General features: G+C 49.4%; 1 protein-coding gene across 1 annotated transcript in view; it reads right to left on the bottom strand.

Annotated features, from left to right (window-relative positions):
* Positions 1-26,083, bottom strand: part of CDK12 (cyclin dependent kinase 12) — a 378,297-nt gene that overhangs the window by 227,964 nt on the left and 124,250 nt on the right. Inside the window, exons 4-7 of the mRNA XM_086924346.1 lie at positions 22,404-22,543; positions 21,503-21,673; positions 10,569-10,758; positions 10,370-10,426 (exon numbers count right to left, since the gene is read on the bottom strand). Coding sequence (XP_086780472.1) covers positions 10,370-10,426; positions 10,569-10,758; positions 21,503-21,673; positions 22,404-22,543 — 558 coding nt within the window. The remainder of the gene's footprint in view (positions 1-10,369; positions 10,427-10,568; positions 10,759-21,502; positions 21,674-22,403; positions 22,544-26,083) is intronic.

Below are 26,083 nucleotides of genomic sequence, written 5' to 3'. Positions count from 1 at the left end.
GGGGGGGGGGATACATCAGACATGTATCCATTGTGTCACACACATTGAAGGGTTACATACAATTCACAATTAGAAGTCATCTGCGAGGTGTAGATGTCGCCCCGTCCAGCAAAATTGTACCCTAATGTTCACAGGGTTGCAAGCTTGGGATCTAAGGGTGTCATGGTATGACTTTTCACGACTTGTCCCTAGAGCTGCCTGCTGGCGGGGGTAGGTGTGAATTTCATCTGTGTGTGGTTTTGAATATGCTACTTACCAGTATGCATCTGTTCTTGGCATGTAGGGCTGCTGACATATCTGTGCATAGATCGCCGCCTAGTGTTGGGTCCGGATGATTGCACATTGTTGTCCTGGAAGAGTCTTCGAAGTATCACGAGATAGGTGGCTCCTCCCCTGGACTACAGTGCGCATGGGCATCGACTCCATCCTCAGATTGTTTTTAGCCATTGTGACCAAGATGGAGTGAAACTAAGTGGATGACCATGCTAGAAGTATGTGTGAACTCTGCAGCTGCTACAGGCGCCAGGGAGGAGGGCGGGCGATATGAATGTCAGCAGCCCTACATGCCAAGAACAGATGCATACTGGCAAGTAGCATATTCGGTTCGAGGCATGTGGGCTGCTGAATTCATATCTGTGCAAAGAATACATAGCAGTCCCTCCATTAGCAGCGGCCGCCTGTGCCAGCTGCAGCAGTTTGGAAAAGTGTTTTTAGAACAGCCTGCCCTACAGCTGCCTGCTGTTTGGAGTGCACATCAACACAATAATGCTTTGTAAATGCTTGTGTGGTAGACCATGTGGCTGCTCTACATATGTCTTCCAAAGGGATATTTCCAAGGAAAGCCACGGAGGCCCCCAACTTTCTGGTGGAGTGAGCCCGTGGTGGAATGGTGAGGGTACGTTTGGCTTTCAGATAGCAGATCTGAATACATGTTACTATCCACCTAGCTATACCAGCTTTGGAAATGGGGTTACCTTTGTGTTGAGGCGCAAAGGCAACATAGAGTTGTTTAGTTTTCCTAAAATCCTTGGTCCTATCAATGTAATACATCAGGGCCCTTTTGACGTCAAGGGTATGGAGCATTCTCTCCGCCAATGACTCAGGATTTTGGAAGAACACAGGTAATTCAATAGTTTGGTTAATATGGAACTGAGATACTACTTTAGAAAGGAATTTAGGGTTAGTGCGAAGCACCACGCTGTTAGAATGAATTTGAATAAATGGCTCTTGGATAGTTAGTGCCTGGAGCTCACTAACTCGTCGCAGCGATGTAATCGCTATAAGGAAAGCTACTTTCCATGTCAAGAATTGAATCTCGCAGGAATGCAGTGGTTCAAAGGGGGGACCCATCAGCCTGGTGAGGACCACATTGAGGTTCCACTCCGGAGCTGGCGGAGTCCGCGGAGGAATGACCCGCTTAAGCCATTTTAGAAAGGCTTTAATGGCAGGCACCCTGAAAAGTGAGAGGTGCTGCCTGTTTTGGAAATAAGCAGCCATTGCAGATAGATGTATGCGAATGGAAGCATAGGCCAAATTACATTTGTACAGATGGAAAAGATAACAAATGATGTTGTGAATAGATGCATCTAGCGGGTTAATGTGGTCTGCACAGTAAATGACAAACCGCTTCCACTTCGCCGCATAGCATGCTCTTGTGGTGGGCTTCCTCGCCTCCCAGATGATGTCCATGCAGTCAGGAGGCAAGTTTAGGTAGCCAAACTCTAGGACCTCAGGAGCCAGAGCGCCAGGTTGAGCTGGTGCGGATCTGGATGCTGAATGTCGCCATGGCTCTGCGTCAGAAGGATGGGTGTGAGGCGTTACAGTGTGGGGTGCCACAGGTGTCGTCCCTTAGCCCCACACTGTTTAATGTCTACATGGCCCCGTTGGCGGAACTAGTTGCTCCGTTTGGCATCCAGTTAATAAGCTACGCGGATAACACCCAGCTGGTGTTTTCCTTGCAACAAACAGATGCTCCCCCGAACAATCTGGCTAATTGTTTGGAGGTGGTAGTAAACTGGATGAATTCGTCTCAGCTTAGACTTAACGGAGGAAAAACAGAGCTGATGCTCTTAGGAAAGCAGGATACCCCCGACTGTCTAGCTTGGTCCACTTGTATAGGTGCAATACCACCACCCAAACCAGAAATAAAAAGTTTAGGCTTCTGGCTCGACAACGCTTTGTCCTTCGAAACACAAGCCAGAAAGAGCTCTGCAGTATGTCATGGGATACTCAAATCCCTGCGCAAAATCCTGCCCCAACTCCCTGAAAAAGCAAAGAAGACCGTAGTCCAATCCTTGGTTTTATCACAAATTGACTACGGGAATGCTATATTCCTTGGGGCACCAGCATCCACTTTTAAAACCTTACAAGTGGCTCAGAACTATGCCGCCAGGATTTTGACTGGAACTAGTCGATATATGTCGGCGAAGCCAGCTCCTAGATCACTCCATTGGCTCCCTGTGAAGGACCGGGTGCGATTTAAATCCCTATGCATCACATACAAGATCATGCATGGAGAAGGCTCTTCCATTTTGGAAAATATGATAAGTCCCTACAAGCCCCAACTTAATCTCCGCTCAAATGACCACAACCTGGCAATCATTCCCAGGATAAAGCGAGCCCGCTCGGGCGGCCGGCTCTTTTCTCTGCAAGCAGCAAGAGAATGGAATGCCCTCCCATGTAACTTGAGGCAGGAACAGACCTTCCTTCAGTTTAGGAAGAAACTCAAAACCTTCCTATTCCCCAGAAATTAGCTTGCAGTAGGAATGCAGATCGGACTAGCCCAGGGTCACCGTTGCCAAGAGCGCTGGGATACCTACGGGTAGCCATGCGCTATATAAGTGATTTTACAATTACAATTTGATGCGGTACCACGGACAGTTCTAGAAACGTGGTGTACCATGGTTGGCGAGCCCACGTTGGAGCAACCAGGATGAGAGTCATAGAGTGCTGCCTGAGCTTGCGTGCCACCAGCGGTATCAGAGGTGCTGGGGGAAAAGCGTACGCAAATCTACCTGACTAGTTCATCCATATCGCATTGCCCTGCGACTGTGGGTGTGGAAACCTGGCGGCGAAGCTTTGGCATTTTGCGTTCTCCCTTGTGGCGAACAGGTCTATCTCTGGATGACCCCACTTTTGGAAGTACAGGCGGAGTACTGATGGATGTATCTCCCACTCGTGCATTTGGTGGCTGTACCTGCTGAGCAGGTCCGCCATCTGATTTTCCTTGCCCGGGAGGTGTTCTGCCATGAGGAATATGTTCCTCTGAATGACCCACTTCCACATGCTCTGAGCCAGATGAGACAGCTGCGGAGAGTGGGTACCTCCCTGCTTCTGAATGTAGTACATGGCTGTCATGTTGTCCGTCCGGATCAACATGACCTTGTTGATCAGATGTACTTTGAAAGCCTTTAGCGCCATGAAGAGTGCCATCAGTTCCAGAACATTGATGTGCATCTTCCGTTGCTGCTGCGTCCATAGTCCCTGCACAGTGTAATGGAGTACATGAGCTCCCCATCCCTGGAGAGAAGCGTCCGTTGTCAGGATGATCTGTGGCACAGGCTCTTGGAACGGTCGTCCCTTGCAAAGGTTTCGTGGATTCCACCAATGCAGAGAGTTGTATGCCCGACCGCTCACCAACACTAGGTCTTTCAACTGCCCGTGAGCCTGAGTCCACTGACGTGCTAGGCACTCCTGAAGCGGACGCATATGTAGTCTCGCGTGCGGGACTATGGAGATGCAGGAGGCCATCATGCCTATCAACTGCATGAACACTCTCGCTGGAAGCGAGTGTTCGGGTTTGAATAATTGTATCAGCGATTGAATGCTGCTGACCCTCACTGAATTTGGCTGTGCTGTGGCTGCCAGAGTGTTTATCGCCGCACCCAGATACTGCCGTATGTGGGCGGGTTGGAGGTGGGACTTTGGGTAATGAAATGAGAATCCCAGGTCGTGAAGGAGGTGAATGGTTTGGGACACGTGAGCGGCACACTGCTGGGCTGACTTCGCCTGGATGAGCCAGTCGTCCAGATAAGGGTAGACGTGAATGTTCCGTCTCCTTAGGTGCGCCGCCACTGTCACCAGGCACTTTGTAAACACCCTGGGTGCCGTGGTGACCCCGAAAGGCAAAACCTTGAACTGGTAGTGTTGGTTTTGGATGGTGAACCGGAGGTATTTTCTGTGTGACGGTGCAGCGGAATGTTAAAATACGCATCCTTTAGGTCTAACGTTGCGAGAAAATCCCCCTGACTGAGCAATGGGAGCACTTGCTGCAGGGTCAGCATATGGAAGTGTTCCGAGAGAATGTACTGTTGAGGGGTCTGAGGTGCAGTATGGGTCTGAGGGACCCGTCCTTTTTTGGTATCAAGAAGTACAGTGAGTAAACTCCTGTGCCTCTTTCTTCCACAGGCACGAGCTCTATTGCCCCTTTTTGCAGCATGACGAGGACCTCCTGCAGCAATAAGTGCAAATGCTCGGCGGACATAGGACGGTGTCTTGGGGGTATGTTGGGTGGAGTGGATGTTAACTCCAGACAATAACCGTACTGCATAAGCAGTCTGACCCACCTGTCTGTGGTGATGGTTCTCCAGACCGGCAGGAACTGCTGAAGTCTCCCCCCGACCGGTGTTGTGTGGTCGGGGGCAGTGACAAGGCGTCACTGTTTGCTGGTGGCAGAGGATCTGGAGTTGCTGTTTCCACAACCCCTGCCCTTGGCGCCGTTTCCACGATATCCGCCTCAACTTTTGTTGGTGTATGTGGACTTTGTGTTGCCTTTGTAGTACTGCGTGGTTTGGGAGAGCTGGCCTCTGGAAACACCTCCAGTGCTTGAGCGACGAAAAGACCCACCCCTGAATTGCTGGGACTGTAAGGCACCCATGGACTTAGCAGTTTGTGTCTTTCTTAATCTTTTCTAAGGTGGTGTCAACCTCTGGGCCAAACAGGTGATCTGGATTCACTGTTTGATTAAGGATGGTGGTCTGTATCTCTGGCTTAAATCCAGAGATTCTTAGCCAGGCATGTCGTCTCAGCATGACACTAGTGTTGACAGCCCTGGCTGCGGTGTCAGCCGCGTCCAGTGCACATTTAATTGAAGCATTAGAGATCAGCTTCCCCTCTTGAATAAGCATCTCCGCTGCCTCCTTGTATTCATCTGGCAGGTGTTGCAACAGGTTCTCCAGTGTGTCATCGTGTGCCCTGTCATACCTCGCTAGAAGCGCTTGCGTATTGGAAATGCGCCAGATGTTGGCCGCTTGTGCTGCCACTCTTTTCCCTGATGCCTCAAACACCTTAGATTCCTTGTCTGGGGGAAGAGCATCACCCGTTGTCTGAGAATTAACCCTCTTCCGGGCATTCGAGGCGACAAGAGAGTCCAGAGGCAACTGTCCTTTAATGTAGGTAGGATCAGTAGGCGCTGGCTTATACTTTTTCTCAATCCTGGGGTTCATCACCCTCGCCCTGGTAGGCTCTTTAAAGATCTCTCCAGCATGTTTTAAGACACCTTTCAACATAGGTAGAGTATTGACAGTCCTCTCCGAGACTGAAAAGGTATCAAAAAGGAAATCGACGTCAATAGGGTCAGCATGGAGCAGGACGTTGTGATTTTTAGCTGCCCGTTCAATGAGTGCATTGAAGGCTGCAGAATCTTCTGTAGGAGACTTCTTCACAGAATAGAGTTGAGTGTCTTGTCCAGAATGAGGATCCCTTGGGTCAGCACCAGCAGCCCAGGGCTCATTGGTATCATCAGGGTCTGTATGGACAGGATAGCTGTACTCATCCTCATCATCGCCCTCCCCAGCGTCCACATCAGAGTAAGTGGGCGAGACATCATGAGTCTGTGGAGAAAGTGGTTCCACCAGGACAGGAGTGGAAGCAGAGTCCTTTTTCTTCAGAGGAATCTTGTAGGACTCCATTGGTTGTTCCGGGGCAATTTTCCGCTTGTGGAGGGAAAGCCTGCCCGTTTCGGCATCAATAAATTGTTCCTGGTGCTCGTCTACTGAAAGTTGTCGATGCTTCGGGGTGGGGACCACCGTAGACTACTTCGGCACCGAGGACACCTTCTCGGGGACCTGCATTCAACAGGTGGTGGGGGTGCGGAAAACACTAGTTCAAACACTGCATGAGGCAGAGACAACGCTAGCAAGAATGTCCCGAGACTCAGACCAGGGAAGGGCCATCTTAGAGCAGGTTGTGGCGGCGAAGCTCACGCACGCGGAAACACTGCAAGACTTACGGAGGTATAACTTCTGCATGTACGCTGTAAGAACACACAGGGAGGGCAACAGAGCAGAGGCACTCCTAGCATGGATGGCCTAACAGGACACAACCTCACAACCCATCACAGAAGTGATAGACGAGACTGGTCGGCTCCACACCTCCCAACTCGACATCCTAAACCTATTCCGCACCTATTAAACGGAGGTATACCGCAACCCAGCGCTTGCAGCACCATGTACATTGGCACAATTCATGGGCACGTGCACGCTCCCCACAATCTCCCCAGCGGACAAGAAAGACTTGGATAGTAAAATCACATCCTCCGATATTAAGCGTGCCATTGGGTCCCTTGCACGGAAGAAGACCCTGGGGATGGACGGGCTCCCGTTGGAATACTATAGCACATTCGCGGCCCAGATAGTACCCCATCTAACGATCGCATATGAGGAGGCCCTTTCCAAAAGGATTCTGCCCACGTCCTTCGAGAATCCATGATGGTGACCTGTCTAAAACCCCACAGAGACCCCACACACCTGTCTTCATATAGACCCATCACACTCCTAAACACGGATTGTAAAATCCTGGGGAAAATCCTAGCTGACCACTATAGCCAAATCTTGCCGGCCCTAATACAACCCGATCAGTGCGGATTCATGCCCAGGCGTAACACATCACACAATCTGAGACGGCTCTTCCATATTCAAGACAGTGCGAGAGACAGATTTCCCCATGCAGCGTGCCTGATCTTTGACCTAGAGAAGGCGTTCGACCCCTTGCTATGGCCCTATTTGTTCGCGGTCCTCCAGAAACGGAATATTGGCCGGGTCCTGATGGCATATACGCGACTCTTATATAAGGGACTCACCTCTAGGGTAAGAGTCGGTAAGCTTGTCTCAGCTCCATTCCTAGTAGAGAGAGGGACCAGGCAGGGGTGCCCACTCTCCCCCATCCTGTTCGCACTAGCAGTTGAGACATTGGCTACGCGACTACGACTAGAGGGGTAGGCCTGGGGGATTCCGATCTCGGGAACGGCACACTGCGTATCCCTATACGCAGACGATCTGCTGATTTACGTCCGCGACGTGATTGGAGATCTCACATCGATATGGGACACTCTGCAGGCCTTCGGAGCCATCTTTGGTCTCGGAGTCAATTGGGAGAAATCGACCGTTTACCCTCTTGGCCCCACCTGGCACCGCACGAGGATGCTGGGCACTCAGCTCTTACGTTGGAGTGGGGATGCCCCCAGATACTTGGGAGTACGACTATCATACCCCGACAGATTTATACAAGGGAAATCACCATAAGGTGCTAGCGGGTCTGCGATCGGCGGTGAACTTATGGAAGACTCTACCCATGGCACCCATTGGCCGTGTGGCCATAGCAAAAATGATAATGGTGCCCAGACTGCTCTACCACTTTGCCAAACTCCCGGTGATTCCACCCCGGTCATTCTTCCGGGAATTGGATACCCTCCTCACAGCGCTCATATGGGTTAACGGCCGGTGCAGGGTGGCACTACGCACGCTATACTTATCCACCGCAGACGGAGGTTTGGGAGCCCCATCCTTTGAATCATTACCTGGCCGCACAACTTCAGTGGCTATCCCACTGGACGGCAGAGCGATTCGTTGGGGAAACGATAACAGACCAGCAGGATACCTCATCCGGTCATCAGAAGAATGGTCATCAGAAGGATGTTCCTAAGTGGAACCAAGCCGTCCCGCACCCACCCGATTCAGGTCTCCATTGCGTGCAAATGCATGATGCGTATTCACCGAATGTCCAAAGACCTACCACTCTTGCCCCCTAATGGGTTTCCCTCGCGGGGACAAATACCACACTTCCAGGGCCCTCCAAATTAGACCAATCATAACGTGACGAGATGGAAGTGTTGTTCGACGAAGGGCAATTGCGAACTTATGAGCAGTTGGTTGAGTGGTATGACCTCCCGCAAGGACAATTCCTTATGCACAGGCAACTTTGACATCGCGCGACCATTCTGGAACTTGCAAGACGGTGAACCGCCCACACACCCGGTGCTCCACATGATACTCCACATGGGGGCTGGTAGACACCTAGTTACATGGCACTATGAGGCCATTAGGGAATTAACAAATGCTCCCCTAGACTGTCTGCGTCATTCCTGGGAAGACTATATCGGCAGGGTGTTCCATAACAGAATGGATATGTGCACCGAAATATACAAAGAAAGTGTCCAGGAATGCCTGGTTCAAAAACATACAGTTTAACATTCTCCACCGGGCCTACCTCACGCCAGATAAGCTACACCGATACTACCCGAACACACAATTTAACTACCCTCGTTGTAAATTGCCGGAAGCTAACTTCAGGCACATGTTTTGGGACTGCCCCTCTCTGCAACGATGCTCTACCACGGTCCACCAAACACTGCTTACATTGGTCAGCTTACCGCACATTGCTTCCAGGGAAGTCTGCGCACTAGGGACATACAAAATGAAGAAATCGGAAAAATTGCAGTGGCGATTTGCATCCCTCGCCTTGCTACTGGCAAAGCGAGCTATTGCTATGCACTGGAGAGCCCCCTAGGGCCCGCCGGCAGCAGCCTGGATAGGAGCAGTGAGCAAGTGGGTGCGGCAGAGGAGAACATCCTACGGGACAAGGAAGCGAAGGGAACGCGCAAGCACCCCATCTCCCTAGAATGGGCACAGTTGCTCAGACAATTTAAACAAGATAGCCCCGGACGACACACCAAGGCCAACCCCGCCTCATGTTCAAGCTTCCCCACAGCACCCCAACCAACCTGTTCAAATGCCGGGAGGGGGGTGATTCCACTCCGGCTCCCCAATTCTGTAGTTGCCTGGGTTTGCACAGATCTCGGTTTACTAGCCACCGCACACATTTTCCCCACGCAATCGCGGTCTGTGTATTGTCAGCGGGTGGTAGGTGGGGGACTATCTAGCGCCACGGACGTGCTATCCCCTGAGTGGTATGCCAGGCCCTTCTTACTATATAGCGGGGCTTCAGGGTGACAATCAGGCCGGGATAGAGGTGTGGTAGCGGTGAACTTTCTCCGGCACTTCCTCGCAGGTCGTCAGTCCCTCTGAACACACTAGGTCACCAGAGTCGTAGCACTCCCCTCAGGGTGGTCTCAGACGCCAGCTCGTCTCATCTCTTTCCTTTGTGGACAGGGGCCACACCGAGCCCCGTCGGAGTCACTCGAGGTGGGGGTGGGGAGGCCGCTTACACCATCCCGGGTCAGCCAGCAGTTCCTCCCTTGGCGTTTGGTTGCTCGCGCAGTTCCCCTGTGCTATTTAGCGCAGTCGGGGCCTCGGCGGCGACAGTCCAGCCTGGCGAGGGCGGGTCCCCCTTGGCAGCGTGGTCTGTAAGGGTCGCTCAGGCCTCTGCTCCCCCGTAACCACCAGCAGCGCCGGCGCCAGGTCGCCGTCGCGGAAAAACTGCCTCCTCACCTCGGAGCTCGATGCATGTTCGCCGAGGACCTCCGGTCTCGCGTCTCACGGATCTGGCAGTGCTCGGGCGCCGTCGCTTTACCCGGCGGCCGCCATCTTGTCAGACCGCACACGGGGAGCAACCGCGGACCTCTCAGGGACCTCGTTTGGGAGTTCTCGGCAGATCGGGGCTGTCTCGAGTGGTTCCGATCATTGGTGCTGCCCTCACAGCCCCTGTATCAGGTGAGGGGATGCCGTAAATTGCATTTGACGTGGGCTGGAAGCCGGAGCTCTAGGAGGATCGATCCGCCATCTTAGGAGGCTTAGGCACGCCCCCAAGCATCTTTCCATCTTAGTGTCAATTGTTTGATTTAATTAACCCATTTCATGGGCTGTAGAAAGGCCTTCACTGCTGGCCCTCATTCTCCCGATAAAGTCAAGCGCCTCAAGAGAGTACCTTGATCTCCAGAAAAGGGTTCACAGACACCACTGACTGGATTTTAGGATTCCAAAAACTGGTACAAATGATCATCTGCTACACCTGGGACCAGTCATCGCACTGTCTGCCCAGCTCTTTGTGCCTCAGACACCCAAGAATGCTTTTAAATCACCTAATTGAGACATAGAGCCTTTCATAAAAATAACATGCTATTGTACATGTATGTAAAATCAATCTCAAATACCTTAATAACAATGCAGACAGGTAGTGATTTTGCCAGTCTTACCTTTCTTCAGAGCTGTACAATCTAGCCAGTCCAAAATCAGCCAGTTTAATTTGACCACTGAAAAGAAAGAAGGAATGCATTTGAGTGATGTTAGTCCTTCATCTAAGGCAGTGATAGTGGTTTGTTTATAGCAATCCAAGTGCAACAAAAGCCTTACAACATTAAGAAAACGAATTCCACATGTAAAGGGAGCAACTACCTGTTGTTTAACAATATGTTGGAACATTTGATATCACGATGAAGGAAATTCTTCTTGTGACAGTAGTCCAGGCCTTCGAGAAGCTGCTTCATGAAAGACTTAATGTGATCCTCTGAAAAATGCACCAGCCCAGATTCTAGCAGGCCCATCAAATCGTGGTCCATATACTCAAATACAAGGTAAAAGGCGCCTATAAAATAAAATAAAACACATCTAGAAGGATGGGAAAAGAACCAAATACTTCAAAATGTGGATAAAAACATTTTAAGGAGGTTATCATGTTAAAAAAGAAAAAAGTACAATGCACAACTACTCAGTTTCTGGATGGCTGGGCGCAAGACTTTATCACAGTGTGTATTATAGCTGCCAAGGTTTCAGATTGCTTGTGTAATATTTTCACGATTCCAGTGTAATTATGAGTGGCATTCAAAGACTATGAGTGACACTTTGTGAGCATAATCAATCAAGAAAAGGGAAACAAACAGAAAAAACACCCATTTGAGCAACAAAAAAAAGTTCAAGGAGATCTAATGGGCATGTGGGACGCCCAAGTATCTGGATTCTGGACTTTGTTTTACCGATGTATTTCTACACCTGGTAAAATTCCAGATAACTTTAGTAAGAGGATGTAGGAGGCATAGTGCAACACTCACCAACTAGACCCGATCTCAAGGAGAGTAAATAATGCTCCTCTCAGAATTGCTCTGCCCAACTAAGCCCGGCCCCCAAACCAGAGTACTCGCCCCAGTTTATCACCCACAGGAGGTGCTAAATGGAAGAGATAAATGGCCCATTGTTGGACCTGGAACCGGGGATGACATGAGGAAAAGGAACAGTTATTTGCAGGTCAATGTGTTAGTCCTCATTCCTAGGAAAATATCTTGTAATGCCCGATGTAGGAGGAGTGATACCAGCAAAATTGATACTACATGCTCCCATGCCTCTCATGTATCCCAGTCACAAACAAGCATTTGCAATGCAATAGGTCTTGCATTCACGCAAGTTTGAGCTATGGGCATTGTAAATGACAATGCCTTTTATAAATGTTTTAAAAACCAAAACAAATAAAAGGCATTGTCATTTACAATGCCCATAGCTCAAACTTGCGTGAATGCAAGACCTATTGCATTGCAAATGCTTGTTGTGATTGGGAAGGTCTCACTCGTAGACACTACTCACATAATAAGGTCAGATATTCAAATGGGACTCTCATCTAACAGAACGATAACACAAACACTCATGGAAAATATCAGTGTGAATGAAGCCCTAAATCTCATGCAAAATCATGGCAAAATAAATCCAAGATGCTTGCTTAGTTTATCAGTCAGTGCCTTAGAAAGATCCTCATGCAATAATGTTTCAGTGTAGTGAGTGACGTGTAGTACGGAAGATGCGCTTTAACAGCAGCGCGCGCGAGGCGGCGTCAGAGCACCGATATAATAATGTAGGTCAAGCAATGAAGACGCACAGTTGTTTCACCACAAGAAGTGCAACAAGGTGCATACATGAAATGCCTCAGGAGAACAAGCATCATACCGACCTTCCCTACCTCTGTCACCCCCCCCTCTCCGATGCACATTATCACGCAGCCGGACACCAATGGCTTCAGGTCCCAGGTAAAAGGTGCCCTGCTGAGCTCGTCCATGCGGTTAAACCGCTCTATAGTTGTATGGAAATAATCAGCCCCAGCTCGTTTTTAGCAGATCTGACTAGAAAGACAGATGAACCCGCCAAGAATATTTTTAGCACATAAACTTAAGTCTTTGCACAGTCAGGTGTACTGTTTTAGCACAGGTTATTCAGCAAGAGCCATCAGCTAGAATTAAAAAGATTCGAGAAGACCACATATTGTTTATCGGTCTATCAGCATCGTTAAAACCAGCAATTGTCAAAGGCTTCATTCAAGCTGGTTCAAAACAACTGAGACTCCCTCTTGACCTATAAATACTTTTACCACAGGAAGTACCTCTTAACCACAGGGTATACACAAAACATCTTCATTTTTTTTGGAATTTACTCATTTTTTAAATTTGTTTTTAGTAAAAAAACTTTATTTCTTTACATCTTTTTTCTTAGTACAAAAGTTATTAAATGTGCATAATTCAAAGAACTCATAAAGGATATTGTATCAACACATTAGAACCATCAGTATATATCCAGAACATAAATTACACAAAAACATATATTCTAAAAACAAAATCAATTCTGCTAAACCAGGTAGAGAGCCACACCACGCATACTCATACATACATTCTAAACATACAACCCATCAAAAGCAGACACTAAACATCCTGTCACATTGTATCTGTTGTCCAATATGTGACCGCAGTCATTTGATCTAAATATGGAGAAAATGGCCAACGCGTTTCGGTGGAAAGACAGCAGTTGAGACCACCTTCATCAGGACCAACCAGAAACAATTCAATATGGGATCTCTTGACCTGGATTTCGAGTCTTTTTAATACAAATTGTATCCTTCACACTGTATTGAATATCTCACCTTACATGGAACACGGAGACAGTCCTCGTCCATTTGGGTTGACCTTATCACATCATTATTCTGAATAGAGACTGCACCTTAAAGGACCTTTTTATCGAGGGAGACTTTATTTGTACTCTTATCAGAGAGCGGAGGGGTTTATTGCTTTAAATGTTATACAAACAACATACAGGACCAGACTTGTTATGTGCCTCGTCTAGGAAAAGCTCACTCTTCATGTGTAATATGGAGGGGACACCACACTTCCTACTTAGATTTGTTTATCGAAACATTTTGTATGTCATAGTCACCACCAAAATTCTTTATGACTTCAAAATACGAAGAACGTTTTTTAAAATAAAAGATGTTTTATAATCCCAGTCTATAGTCTCCTCCACCTCCGACCGCAGTTCTCCTCATTCATTCTTTCAAGCTGGTTGCCATGGATGATGCCCTATTCATCTCATGTTGTCCACAACACCAGATGAAAGATCAGCCAATTAAAAAAGCCTCTGAAGTAATGGATTTGGTGTAGGAAAGACCAAAATGCACAGCTTCTTTGAGGATATAAATCTTGCACAAATCACAATCCTTGAGAGCAGTCCTCCAGTGCTTCTGGATGCAAAAAATACTACTACACGGAAACGCCTCACATCAAAAAGCTTGTTGTATTCGCACGTCTAGATTGGCACAATGACGCATGCACATACATGCACTCGCAAAAATACACCACCTACCAACTTAAAAACACATACTATATACAAACAACTCCATATGTACTTATTTGTACACATTTATACACCAAGAAATACACAGATACACAAGTACTTATGCACATATCAAAACCAACAAACACAAACATACACATACAGACTCGTACTCAAAGACTTACACACTTAACCACGGGCAAACACAAGCATAGACGCGTACGCAGGCAAAAATACACAGACTCACAGGCACACAGACTCACAGGCATACAGACTCATAGATCCAGACACACCATCCAACACACTGATGCACACAGCACGCACAATCTCACACGCACATACACACACAGACTCACAGATCCTGACACACACATACACTCACAGACACAGACTCACGCCATCAGACAAACACATAGACCCACACATGCGCACACACGCAAATACAGATCCAGACACAGACAGGCCCACGCACGCACACGTGCATACACAAATGCGCCCACACATGTAATCATGCACACGGTAAGATGCAGAGAAGAGAGCTAGGATGAAGTGTGCAGATTACAGGGGGATAGGCAGAACCGGTTCCCACCCTCAGCCAGTCACTATAAATCATTAAAATATGGACTCACTCTCTGGGCTGAGACCCCGGGTGACACCATAAAAGGAGCAGCAGGAGAAAGGGGTGCCTGGTGCCTCAAAATACCAACTTGGGCACTCTCCTCTGTGCCAGCCCACGCATACATAGGGGCCACTGGCACCACAGAGTGCAGAAGAGCCTTGCAGGGGTAATTGTAGGAAGGTACATCCTGACTATGGTTGCCCCCAACTTTTTGCCCTGTGTTTTAGCTGGTTTTGGACATAGTCGACCTGGGACCCTGCCAATCAGGACCCCAGGCCTACTGCTCTCTCTTTAAAATGGATTCCATGTACCCTAGGTGCATTTCCAATTGGTACTGGGCCACCTTATCAGACCCCGTAACGCAGGGCATAGGTGTACCCAGGGCCGCCAGGGGCTGAAGCATGTATTATGCCACCCCTGGCTGGCCTCCTAAATTTGACACAACTGGCTGCACGACAGCTGGGGCGAAGACGTGTAACCACCCTTCGCTTTAGGTATAGTAGCTCTATATCTAACCATACAATGGACACCCGAGTTCCTATCAGTCACTCCTATGGCAGGCCTTAACGATCCTGAAGGCAGAGTGCGTGGGCTCGTGTGAGCTAGGTTCAGGCCCGAGCCGAGCCCGGTTGCAGCTTGCGGAATCAAGACCCAATAGCTGTTCCATGGTAACGCGTACCATATCGGTAACTCCGGTGTCGCGTTACCCAGGCATGTCGAGTAAGGTGTCATACGAATCGGGGTGCTGCCCTCTCACCAATGCTGGCGACGAGGTTAGCATTCCACCCTTCTAGAGGGACACGACATGTACGTAACTGTGAACCCCGGTTAAAGTTAACTGAAGCCTCAGCTCCACAAAATGGATGCTGCCACCACAGACACGAGTCTGACCTCCTGCTGCTGGGAGTCCTTCCAGCGAGGAGCGCTTGGACAAAGGGTTTCCTGTCGAGGGCGCTGTTCGCACCGTCCCAGACAGGGTTTGTGTATTCTGGGTAGGTAGGGCTTTGGCGAGAAGGTGACTGCGGAGTGGCACCCCGGTGCTCACTACGCATCTGCCGGTTAGAACCAGTTCCAGGGGCGACAGCCCTGGCCTGGGGAAAGTCCGGCAGGGGAGAGGGGTGTAACTACCCCCCTTCCTGGTCCCACCCTTAGGGCAGGACCTAGTCATGTACCCACCCCTTTTCTTTAGAATAAAGACCGGAGCGGGGACCCTTCCAAATTAGATCATCTTTGATTCAAGAACTACTTTCTACGAAAGGACATTCAAGACTCTTCTCAAGATTTCTCCCTTGTGACTAAGGAGTAGTCACCCTGCATCAGCGGGCACCAACTAAGAACTCTGCGGTTTGCTGTAAGTCCTTCCTCAAGGAATCCGACGTCCCAGCTCGACGAGAACCGGCTTCCCTGGCACCTCTGACCTCTACCCACATCATCAGCTCAGCTGTGATCTGTGGGTGCGACGAGACCTCGAGGGACCGGCCATCATCAGAACCTGCACGCTCTTAAAACCAGCACGACCATCGAGGTAACTCTCTGGTGAGTGCTCTGGGGTCCGAGAAGCCCCGACCCTGAGCCGCTCCAGCACCGAAGTGCAGTCTCCCAGCATCTCCACGATCTGCGTGGGGCCCTTCTGCTCGCTGCTCAGCACGTTGTCTGGTCACTAGCCGCTGGCTTGTGCCCTTCTGTGACGACATCCGAGAATCATCACTGCTGGTCTGGTTGCTCCAGACTGGCCCTTGCTTCCAGCTTTGCGAGAAGCACCCCGGACCCTCCTGGTCCACTCAAGACGCCATCTTAGGCCCACCACGTGGCCCTGAGATCTGCCAAGGCTTGTTGCCCCATCCTGGGCCCAGCGACGCCGACAGCATCATCCTTCGTGGGACAGCTCGCACCTCCACCGTGGTCGCCGACAACGCCTCCTGGTCCGTGAGACTGCAGAGCCTAGCGTCGCCCACTCACCTGGTCGAGGTGACGGCCAACCGGTGCCTTCCTGGTACCTTCTGACTACTGGCTAGTAGTACGAACTTGGTCCCCTCTGCTTTCAGGTTTCATCAATCTCCGATCCAGGCTTGGATCTCTACGAACTATTCAGCACTGGTCGCCGGCCAGCAACTCCTTTTCTTCCGGCTCCTGGCTCGTCAGCGAAGACCCCGACGCCTGTAAGACTTGTGCAGCCGCAGCCCTCGTGGCTAGGTAACTCGGCATTTCGGTGCCTGCATAGCCTCCTTACTCTAGGGTCCTGAGTCCCTCGCCTCCGACTTGCCTTATCGGGTCCGCCCAAGACCTTAATCGTTCCGTGTCCTCGGACACTTGTTTTAATTGTGCACTTGAAGTATTTTCTAAAGAGATTTGGTTTGTGCTTAGTACCCTGTCCTCATAAAGAGTACAGGGCTGTTGTGATTCTTAATAAATATATTGTTTATTTTCATAACACTTGTGTGGTGTCCTTTCACTGGGTGTTCAAGGGGTACATGTGTGGTAAACAGTTGGCTTAACGCGCCCTCTCGAGTCTTTAGCCTTAGACTGCTCGTATCCACGCTACTAGGATAGCTGGTCTATAGGTTGACTTACAACCAAACACCATAAGGGTCGTTGGAACGATACATAGCGGTCGCTAGAATAGCGAACGTTGCATATCGGGCCAACTTCTCACAGTAATCCAAAGCTGATAGACTGTGAAAGTATGGCTGTGTCAACACTGGGGGCACCACACAGGGTCTGCAAGGTGTCAGTGGTACAGGGGTGCGCACTCAATGCACGCGGAGGTGGGGGCGGACGACTGGGTCTGCTGGTGTCCCGCGGAGGTCAGGGTGTCCTGCACTTAGCAGTAGCTGTGGACGGAAGCAGCAGCCAGCTCCTGCCCTTATGTGCCGGACCCAGAGTAGCAGCAAGCAGAGCCCCGGGCAGCAGCTTGTGGTCCAGGTCACAGCCTTGCGCGCAGCCCCGTGCCCCGGCTCCAGCAGCAGGAAGCTAAAGTGGTAGCTTGGTCGAGCAGTAAAGCAGTACCAGAGGACAGTGTAAAGCATTTGTTGTACACACTCAGTCAACAAAAGGTTTCACACACTCAAAGACTGAACTCCAGGCCAATTGTTTTTATATCAGAAGATATATTAGTTTTATTTCTACAACCAACAGACATCAAAAATATACTGTTCTCAATATGAGAGGTATCAGATGAGCACTTTGCAGAAAGGCAATAAACTTAGTAAAGACAATAGATACAGGGGTTGCAGTAGGCAACACAATTCTACACACAATTCAGCATTGAGCTCAATGGATCTCCTTATGTAAACACAGGTAATTACTTTGTAGATTACTTTGGTAATTCCAGGACTGGCTCCTAGGTTCAGTCCTGGGGTCTAAGCTGAAAACAGTTTAGCAAAAACGTTTTAGGTATTGTAGTGATTCTTCAGGAATAAAAAGCTCTTTTTAAAGTTCACACTTAGAAACCTTTCAACAGAAATCTGGCAATGTTATCCAATAGGAAAAAATTAAGGTTGCAGGTAAAGTACGATCTTGGTACTTTTGTAATCCAGTACTGGTCTCCTGGGGAAAGCACTGGGATCTCAACTCAAAACAGGTAAGTAATTAAGTTTCAGTATTTCGTATGATTTTTAAAGAATATTTCTAGTTTTCAAAAGTAGACAGAAGAAATTTCATAGCAAAGCAGACAATGGATCACTCACACACACACAGAGCCCCCCACACACACACAGAGCCACACACACACAGAGCCCCCCCCACACACACAGAGCCCCCCCCACACACACAGAGCCCCCCCCACACACACAGAGCCCCCCCCACACACACAGAGCCCCCCACACACACACAGAGCCCCCCCCACACACACAGAGCCCCCCACACACACACAGAGCCCCCCACACACACACACAGAGCCCCCCACACACACACACAGAGCCCCCCACACACACACACAGAGCCCCCCACACACACACACAGAGCCCCACACACACACACACAGAGCCCCACACACACACACACAGAGCCCCACACACACACACACAGAGCCCCACACACACACACAGAGCCCCACACACACACACAGAGCCCCACACACACACACACAGAGCCCCACACACACACACAGAGCCCCACACACACACACAGAGCCCCACACACACACACAGAGCCCCCCACACACACACACACACAGAGCCCCACACACACACACAGAGCCCCACACACACACACACAGAGCCCCACACACACACACACAGAGCCCCCCACACACACAGAGCCCCCCACACACACACACACACACACAGAGCCCCCCACACACACACACACACACACAGAGCCCCCCACACACACACACACACACAGAGCCCCCCACACACACACACACACACACACAGAGCCCCCCCCACACACACACACACACACACAGAGCCCCACACACACACACACAGAGCCCCCCACACACACAGAGCCACACACACACACACACACACACAGAGCCACACACACACACAGAGCCCCCCACACACACAGAGCCCCCCACACACACAGAGCCCCCCACACACACAGAGCCCCACACACACAGAGCCCCCCCCACACACACACACAGAGCCCCCCCCACACACACACACAGAGCCCCCCCCACACACACACACAGAGCCCCCCCCACACACACACACAGAGCCCCCCCCACACACACACACAGAGCCCCCCCCACACACACACACAGAGCCCCACACACACAGAGCCCCACACACACAGAGCCCCACACACACAGCCCCACACACAGAGCCCCACACACACAGAGCCCCACACACACAGAGCCCCACACACACAGAGCCTCCCCCACACACACACACAGAGCCCCCCCCACACACACACACAGAGCCCCCCCCACACACACACACAGAGCCCCCCACACACACACACAGAGCCCCCCACACACACACACAGAGCCCCCCACACACACACACACAGAGCCCCCCACACACACAGAGCCCCCCACACACACACAGAGCCCACACACACACACACAGAGCCCACACACACACAGAGCCACACACAGACAGAGCCACACACACACACACACACACAGAGAGCCACACACACACACACACACACACACAGAGCCACACACACACACACACACAGCCACACACACACACACACAGAGCCACACACACACACAGAGCCCCACACACACAGAGCCCCACACACACAGAGCCCCACACACACAGAGCCCCACACACACAGAGCCCCACACACACAGAGCCCCACACACACACAGAGCCCCACAGAGCCCGCCACACACACAGAGCCACACACACAGAGCCACACACACACAGAGCCACACACACACAGAGCCACACACACACAGAGCCACACACACACAGAGCCGCACACACACAGAGCCGCACACACACAGAGCCACACACACAGAGCCGCGCACACACACAGAGCCACGCACACACACAGAGCCACGCACACACACAGAGCCACGCACACACACAGAGCCACGCGCACACACACAGAGCCACGCGCACACACACAGAGCCACGCGCACACACACAGAGCCACGCGCACACACACAGAGCCACGCGCACACACACAGAGCCACGCGCACACACACAGAGCCACGCACACACACAGAGCCACGCACACACACAGAGCCACGCACACACACAGAGCCACGCACACACACAGAGCCACGCACACACACAGAGCCACGCACACACACAGAGCCACGCACACACACAGAGCCACGCACACACACAGAGCCACGCACACACACAGAGCCACGCACACACACAGAGCCACGCACACACACAGAGCCACGCACACACACAGAGCCACGCACACACACAGAGCCACGCACACACACAGAGCCACGCACACACACAGAGCCACGCACACACACAGAGCCACGCACACACACAGAGCCATGCACACACACAGAGCCACGCACATCCAACAGATAGACTTCCAAGACAACAACAAAGTGTAATCATCCGGGCCCACCACCAGATGTTGATCTAATGCAATAGTGTGTGGTCTGCAGCCCATATGCCTCGAATATATGTTTTTCATATATAATTTTTATTATTTCCCGGGACCCCGCACAGGGGCGGGAATATTCAGTGCTCATGACTATTGATGAGGATCCTCTGGAAGAGAAGGCAGCAGGATAGGATAGAAAGAGGCTGGGGACGGGTGACCGTTGGCAATTGGGAGGTGTATGTATTGAGTAAGGGGTGGAGTGAGGGTGTGGAAGCATGCAGGAGAAGTGCCAAGAAGCACAGAAGTCTCAGCAGTTGCCTTGAAAGGTGGGGCAAAGGTTCAAGGCGAGTAGAGGAGTAGCAGTAGTGAGTCAGAGAAGGACCAGGAATCCGGACACTAGGCACACTTGCCTTTGTCAACCCCACTTGACATGCAAGCCAGAAGCCGGAGAGGGCGGAGCTTTAAGGTGGTAGCTAGAGCTAAGCAAGCGGCGGGAAGCCGGAAAGAGAAAGGCATTGCAGATGAGGTAGGAAAAGTATAAGGGGAAGATGGGCGTGAAGGAGAGTAGGAAAAAGGGAAGAGGAAGTCAGAGAGTACTTGGGAAAGTGAACCCTGGGGAGGGGAGAGAAGAAAAGGGCTGACACTAAAGGAAGCCAAAAAGGAAGCAAGAATCAATTGTGTATGGCAGAGAGAAACATTACAGAACGAAAGGCAACAACAGAAAAGAGGGGCAAAGAATAAATGAGAGATAGATGCCCAGAAATGCTCAAAAAGCAGCAATGAAGGAGTGAGGAAGAATGAGAAATGCACCAAGAAGTGGCACGTAGTTAAAGAGCACAGAAAAAGTCAAGAGAAGGGTGAGAAATGATCATTAAAGTGCGAGAGACTAAACATAAAGGAAGTCAAAGAGGTAAGAGAAAGTGGTTAAACGGAGGAGCGCAGGAGAACGAGAGAGAAGCGGAAGATTGAGGCAGGAAGTGTGACAGCATTGGAGCTGGGCCAGAAAGGGCTGTGCCTAGTCAGAGGCCCAGGCACAAGCAAGGGCACAGACGCTTGGTAGAGGCCAGGCGTATATGATTTGAGCTTTTGAAAATAATTTAAATTCATTCAAGGTTATTACATCTGGCACAGCGAGTAGAAGCATGGCACATACCTCGGTCCTTTTTGAAATCCAGGGCATCCTGCTTGTCAGTGACAATCTCTTTCATGTTCACCACACTGCAGTGTATCAGTTGACGCAAGATTTTGATTTCTCGAATTGCAGTGATGGGAAAGCCTTCCTTCTCATTGTCCAGCCGAACCTTCTTTAGAGCAACCAATTCACCTACATGCGCAACAACAGATTGTAAGCTGTGGGTCAAAATACTCCATTCAAGAGTAGCCATTGCAAGTGGCTAGTCAGAATGAATTAAAAGCACAAAACCGCAGAAAACAAGAGCAAGTCACTATTGTGTGTTGGGGGCGGGGGTGGCGGGGGCTGTAACAAACAGAATTAGACTATTAGCATATTGGTGATAAGGCTCTAAAAAGCCTATTCAGGGGCAAGCTTTCTTTCTCTTGGTATATCGTCTGCCCTGCTCTACCATCCAAGACCATTCAGTCATCTGCAATGAATTACTGGGTAAATCTATAAATAAAAGGCAACAAGTAAAAAGGGTAGTGTAGCTAAACTATTAAAAGGCTGCTCAGCCTTACAAGTTCCTTCAGGAAGAAGGTACATTTAACATGCAATAGAATCATAACAGTGAAGCTCTTGTCACATTAGCAGCATGTTGTACCCAATGGTAGGTTCAGTATTAATGTTTCAGGGAAAAGATTCAGTTTTAGAAACTTCATCGGAGGGTACTGACCCTTTACATATCTTACAACTTCACTCAATATTCTGAGTACAAACGCAGTCTTGCAAAGTGCAAATCACTCCACTATAGCATTCAATTTCACACAAAAAACGAATACTTAGCATTTGGTAAAAGACTACCGTTTCTAAAGTGTCAAGGACCAGCCATACCTTCATATCATGTGAAGGAGAGCAACCATACTGTTTTTAAATGTACCTGTATCCTTATCCTTGGCTTTGTACACCTGTCCGTAGGTCCCTTCACCGATGATTCCGATGATATCAAATTTGTCGACACATCTTTTTCCCCAGTCAGTTTCCGTCTGACGCCTTTCGCCATAGCGAGGACAACATATTCTACATTGGAAAGAAAGCATTCTGTGAAATATTTCCTAGATTATATGAAATTTTGTGACTGTAGTGAAAATGAGCTAAACAAAAAACAGATTTATATAAATGCAGAAATCAACAGTTGCTGAGTTATGCAGAATCTTGGGAAGATGAAAAGGCTATGGTCCAACGTGTGTGAAGGGTCTGAGGAAGTCAGATATATCCTCAATAAAAGGTTCTACTGAACGTGGCCAGTTATGTTAACTGTTTACCTACCAGAGTGGCTCTTTGGTCTGAGGGGCAGAGCATCTTCAGCATTAATCGTCTGCTCTGAGGCGGTATCGATACAATTTGTCCGGCGTGTAGTATGTCTGATGGAGAAATCTAAAATGTATAATACGCAGATTGCAGTTTGGTGTAAGTAATTGTAGTTGCGTACAGCTATAGTTCCAGTCGTCTTCTGTGATAGGCACACCAGTCGCTTCCACCCACCGTGCTAATGCTCTGTCCGGATCTATGTGTTGTTCATTCTGTGATGCAATATATAATTTGGTTACCAATGCCACTCGTGTTGGCGCAGTGAGTAATGCCTGAAGAGCTTGTAGTGTTGTGGGTTCAGCCGGGAAAGTGTTGTATAAGTCTTTTATTGTCGCCCATAGTCTAAAGTATGCAAACATTTTTAGTGGCGTTTGGTGTGTACTTAAGGATGGGCATCTTGATGAGATTAATATATTATGCGGGAACAGCGTGCCCAACGTCACAAATCCCATCTCTCCCAGCACCTTCCTCATACTCTGCTCTTGTGTAACCGACAGTTTGGGATGATTCGCTAGGGGGAGTGCTGGTGCATATAAAGGTAGCTTCCGTGCTCGTGTTGCTAACGTATGCCATGCTCTGGAAGTGCACTTGACTGGGTGTATTATGTCGTTAGAATAGTTCCCTACGGGATCTGATATGTATTCGCTTAGTCTATTTGGGTGAACACTGTCAGTTTCTACAGCTTTATGTGGAATATGAGAATGCGGTTGCGTCCAGTAATGTGCATGATGTGCCTGTGCACAGTAGTAAAACAATTGTACAAAAAAGGGGACAACGGGCATCCCTGCTTGTTCCGCGGCTGATCTCAAAGTGCTGCGAGGTGTGCCCATTGATGCGTACTCTAGCTCTAGGTTTATTATATAGTAAGGCGATCCATTTAAAAAAGGCAGGTGGGAATCCCATCCTGGCGAGGACAGTGATCATGAAAGCCTACTTCACCAAATCAAAGGCTTTCGCCGCATCGAGGAGCGCAGCCGCCGCTGGCAGCTCGGGATTCAGGCTATGATAAATCGCGAAGATAGTGCGTATGTTTTGGGTTGTAGACCTTGTGGGTATGAAACCCGCCTGGTCTGGGAGCACTAGGAGTTTCAGCAGTGGTTGTATTCGATTTGCTAGTATCTTGGCCAGTATTTTTACATCTATATTTATTAGGAAAAGGGGGCGATACGATTCACAACAGTTTGGGTCTTTGCCAGGTTTTGGAAGAGCTATCAATAGTGCCTCTCGTAGCGTCGGTGGGTGGGCACCCTCTTCATACGCTTCCCCAAACATATGGGCAGGCTGTGGTATCAGCAAGTCCTTGAATTCTTTATAGAATTCCCCCGTTAGTCCGTCTAGTCCTGGGGCTTTATTGTTAGGCAATGAGTTAATCGCTTCTTTAAATTCGTCCTCAGTGATATGATATCCCAGATATTCCCTGTGGGTATCGGATAACCAGGCAAGGCCTATGTCGTCCAAGTATTGTTGGATGTCTGGTTGTGCATGCGATGTCTGTGCAGTATATAACGTAGCATAGTATGTTCTGAAACTATCCAGTATGGAAGGGGTATCGTACACCAGTTAGTCTTGGTCGTTTGCAATGTGTGTTATAAGTGAGGTGCTTTGCATTGGTTTGATTTTTGCGAGAGTCCTGCCCGGTCTTCCTCCCTCTCCATATGCTCTAGCCTTGTGCTGTCTGGATAAGTAATTTATTTCTGTGTCCGCATATTCATGATATGTGTTCACTTTACTCCTAATATCGGCTAGGATGTATTCGTGTGACGTGTCAGTATACTCTGTCTCTAATCTCTGGATGACCTTTTCTACCATAGTCAGTTGTTGCCTAATGTCTCTGAGAATGCCAGCGTGCTTACTAATACAATGGTTACTTTGAAGGCCTCCCATAATGTCCTATAACTCTCTACTGTCCCAGTTTTTATCTGAAAGAAGGCCTCAATAGCCTGTCGTATTTCCCCACAGAAAACTTGATCTTTCAGCGCTGCTGGTCTGAGGCGCCAAGTAAATTGCCTTTGGGTATGAGTGGGGACTTCCAGTACCAGTCGCACGGGGGAGTGGTCTGACAGGGTTTTGGGCAGATGTTCTATTTCGTGTATGCACATGCTTACTTCCTGTGTGGTCAGCCAGTAGTCCAATCTCGACCAGGTTTTGTGGGTCAGTGAGGTACATGTACCTTCTCGCCTCCCTGGGTGACTTAGTCGCCATGCATCCACCATTGACCACTTCTCTATCCCTTCTAATATTGAACGGGCTGCGTGTCTCCCATGTCTCTCAGTATAAGAGGCCCTATCTAGCAGCGGGTCCAAACAGGTGTTGAAATCTCTACCCCACACTATTGCTTTCGGTTGCACCTCTCTGACTTTGGCCCGAAGGTTGTCATAGAACTGTGGATCATCCACATTAGGGCCATAAACCGTGACAAGTGTTAAGGTCTGTGCCTCCAAAGTTTCCCCCGAGTAGGACGCATCTCCCCTGGGGTCACGTTAATAATTGTAAACGGAACGCTGCGTTTAATCATTATTAGTACCCCTCTGGTGTAGTTTGAGTAAGAGGATGCTATTTGAAATTGTGCCCATCTATACTCTATTCTACATTCTCGTTGGGGCGCAATGTTTGTCTCCTGGATGCAGGCGACATCTACTTGGTGCCTATCTAAATATGTGAAAACTTTTCCGATTTTTCGCGGGTCCTGTAGGCCCCTCACGTTCCAGGTCAAAAGGGTCAATGTCCTAACTTGTTGTTGCGCAGCAGCCATGTCCTACACATAGGTTGTGAGCAGTCCCTTTTCAAGTCTCTGATCTCAGTCGTTTATAGTCCTGTAAGTGGAATGTGGTGTCATCTAATGCTGCTTGATGATTTTCGAAAATATCTCCCCCATCCCGCCCCCCTCCCACTTAGTCTAAAACCCATCGACGAAGACAACTCCTGCAACGTTACCATGCCTTTCTCTCCACTTCTTGCATGCATGTCGTTAAACATCCCCAAATTAAATAACAGGTGTGATGTACACAAGTGGGCAGGAGTAGCTAAGAGCTTGCCCCCTATACCTAGGCATCCAGAGGGGGGCCTCTTCATCAACATAGTAGTGCACTATTTCTGTGAACACCCCAGCTTCCTTTATCTCAATTTAACATATTAACGCCTAACAGTGGGAATATTGACATTTCAAAGCATATTCATTTCGCCATTTCACAATAGTACGCAGTTTGATACATTTCTCTTTTGACTTATCTGAGCCACTGCTTTTCTGCT

The sequence above is a fragment of the Lissotriton vulgaris genome, chromosome 5, assembly GCF_964263255.1.
Source record: "Lissotriton vulgaris chromosome 5, aLisVul1.2, whole genome shotgun sequence".
Classification (NCBI taxonomy): Eukaryota; Metazoa; Chordata; class Amphibia; order Caudata; family Salamandridae; genus Lissotriton; species Lissotriton vulgaris.
The sequence above is the reverse complement of the archived record's forward strand: the minus strand, read 5'-3'. Positions and strand labels throughout refer to the sequence as shown.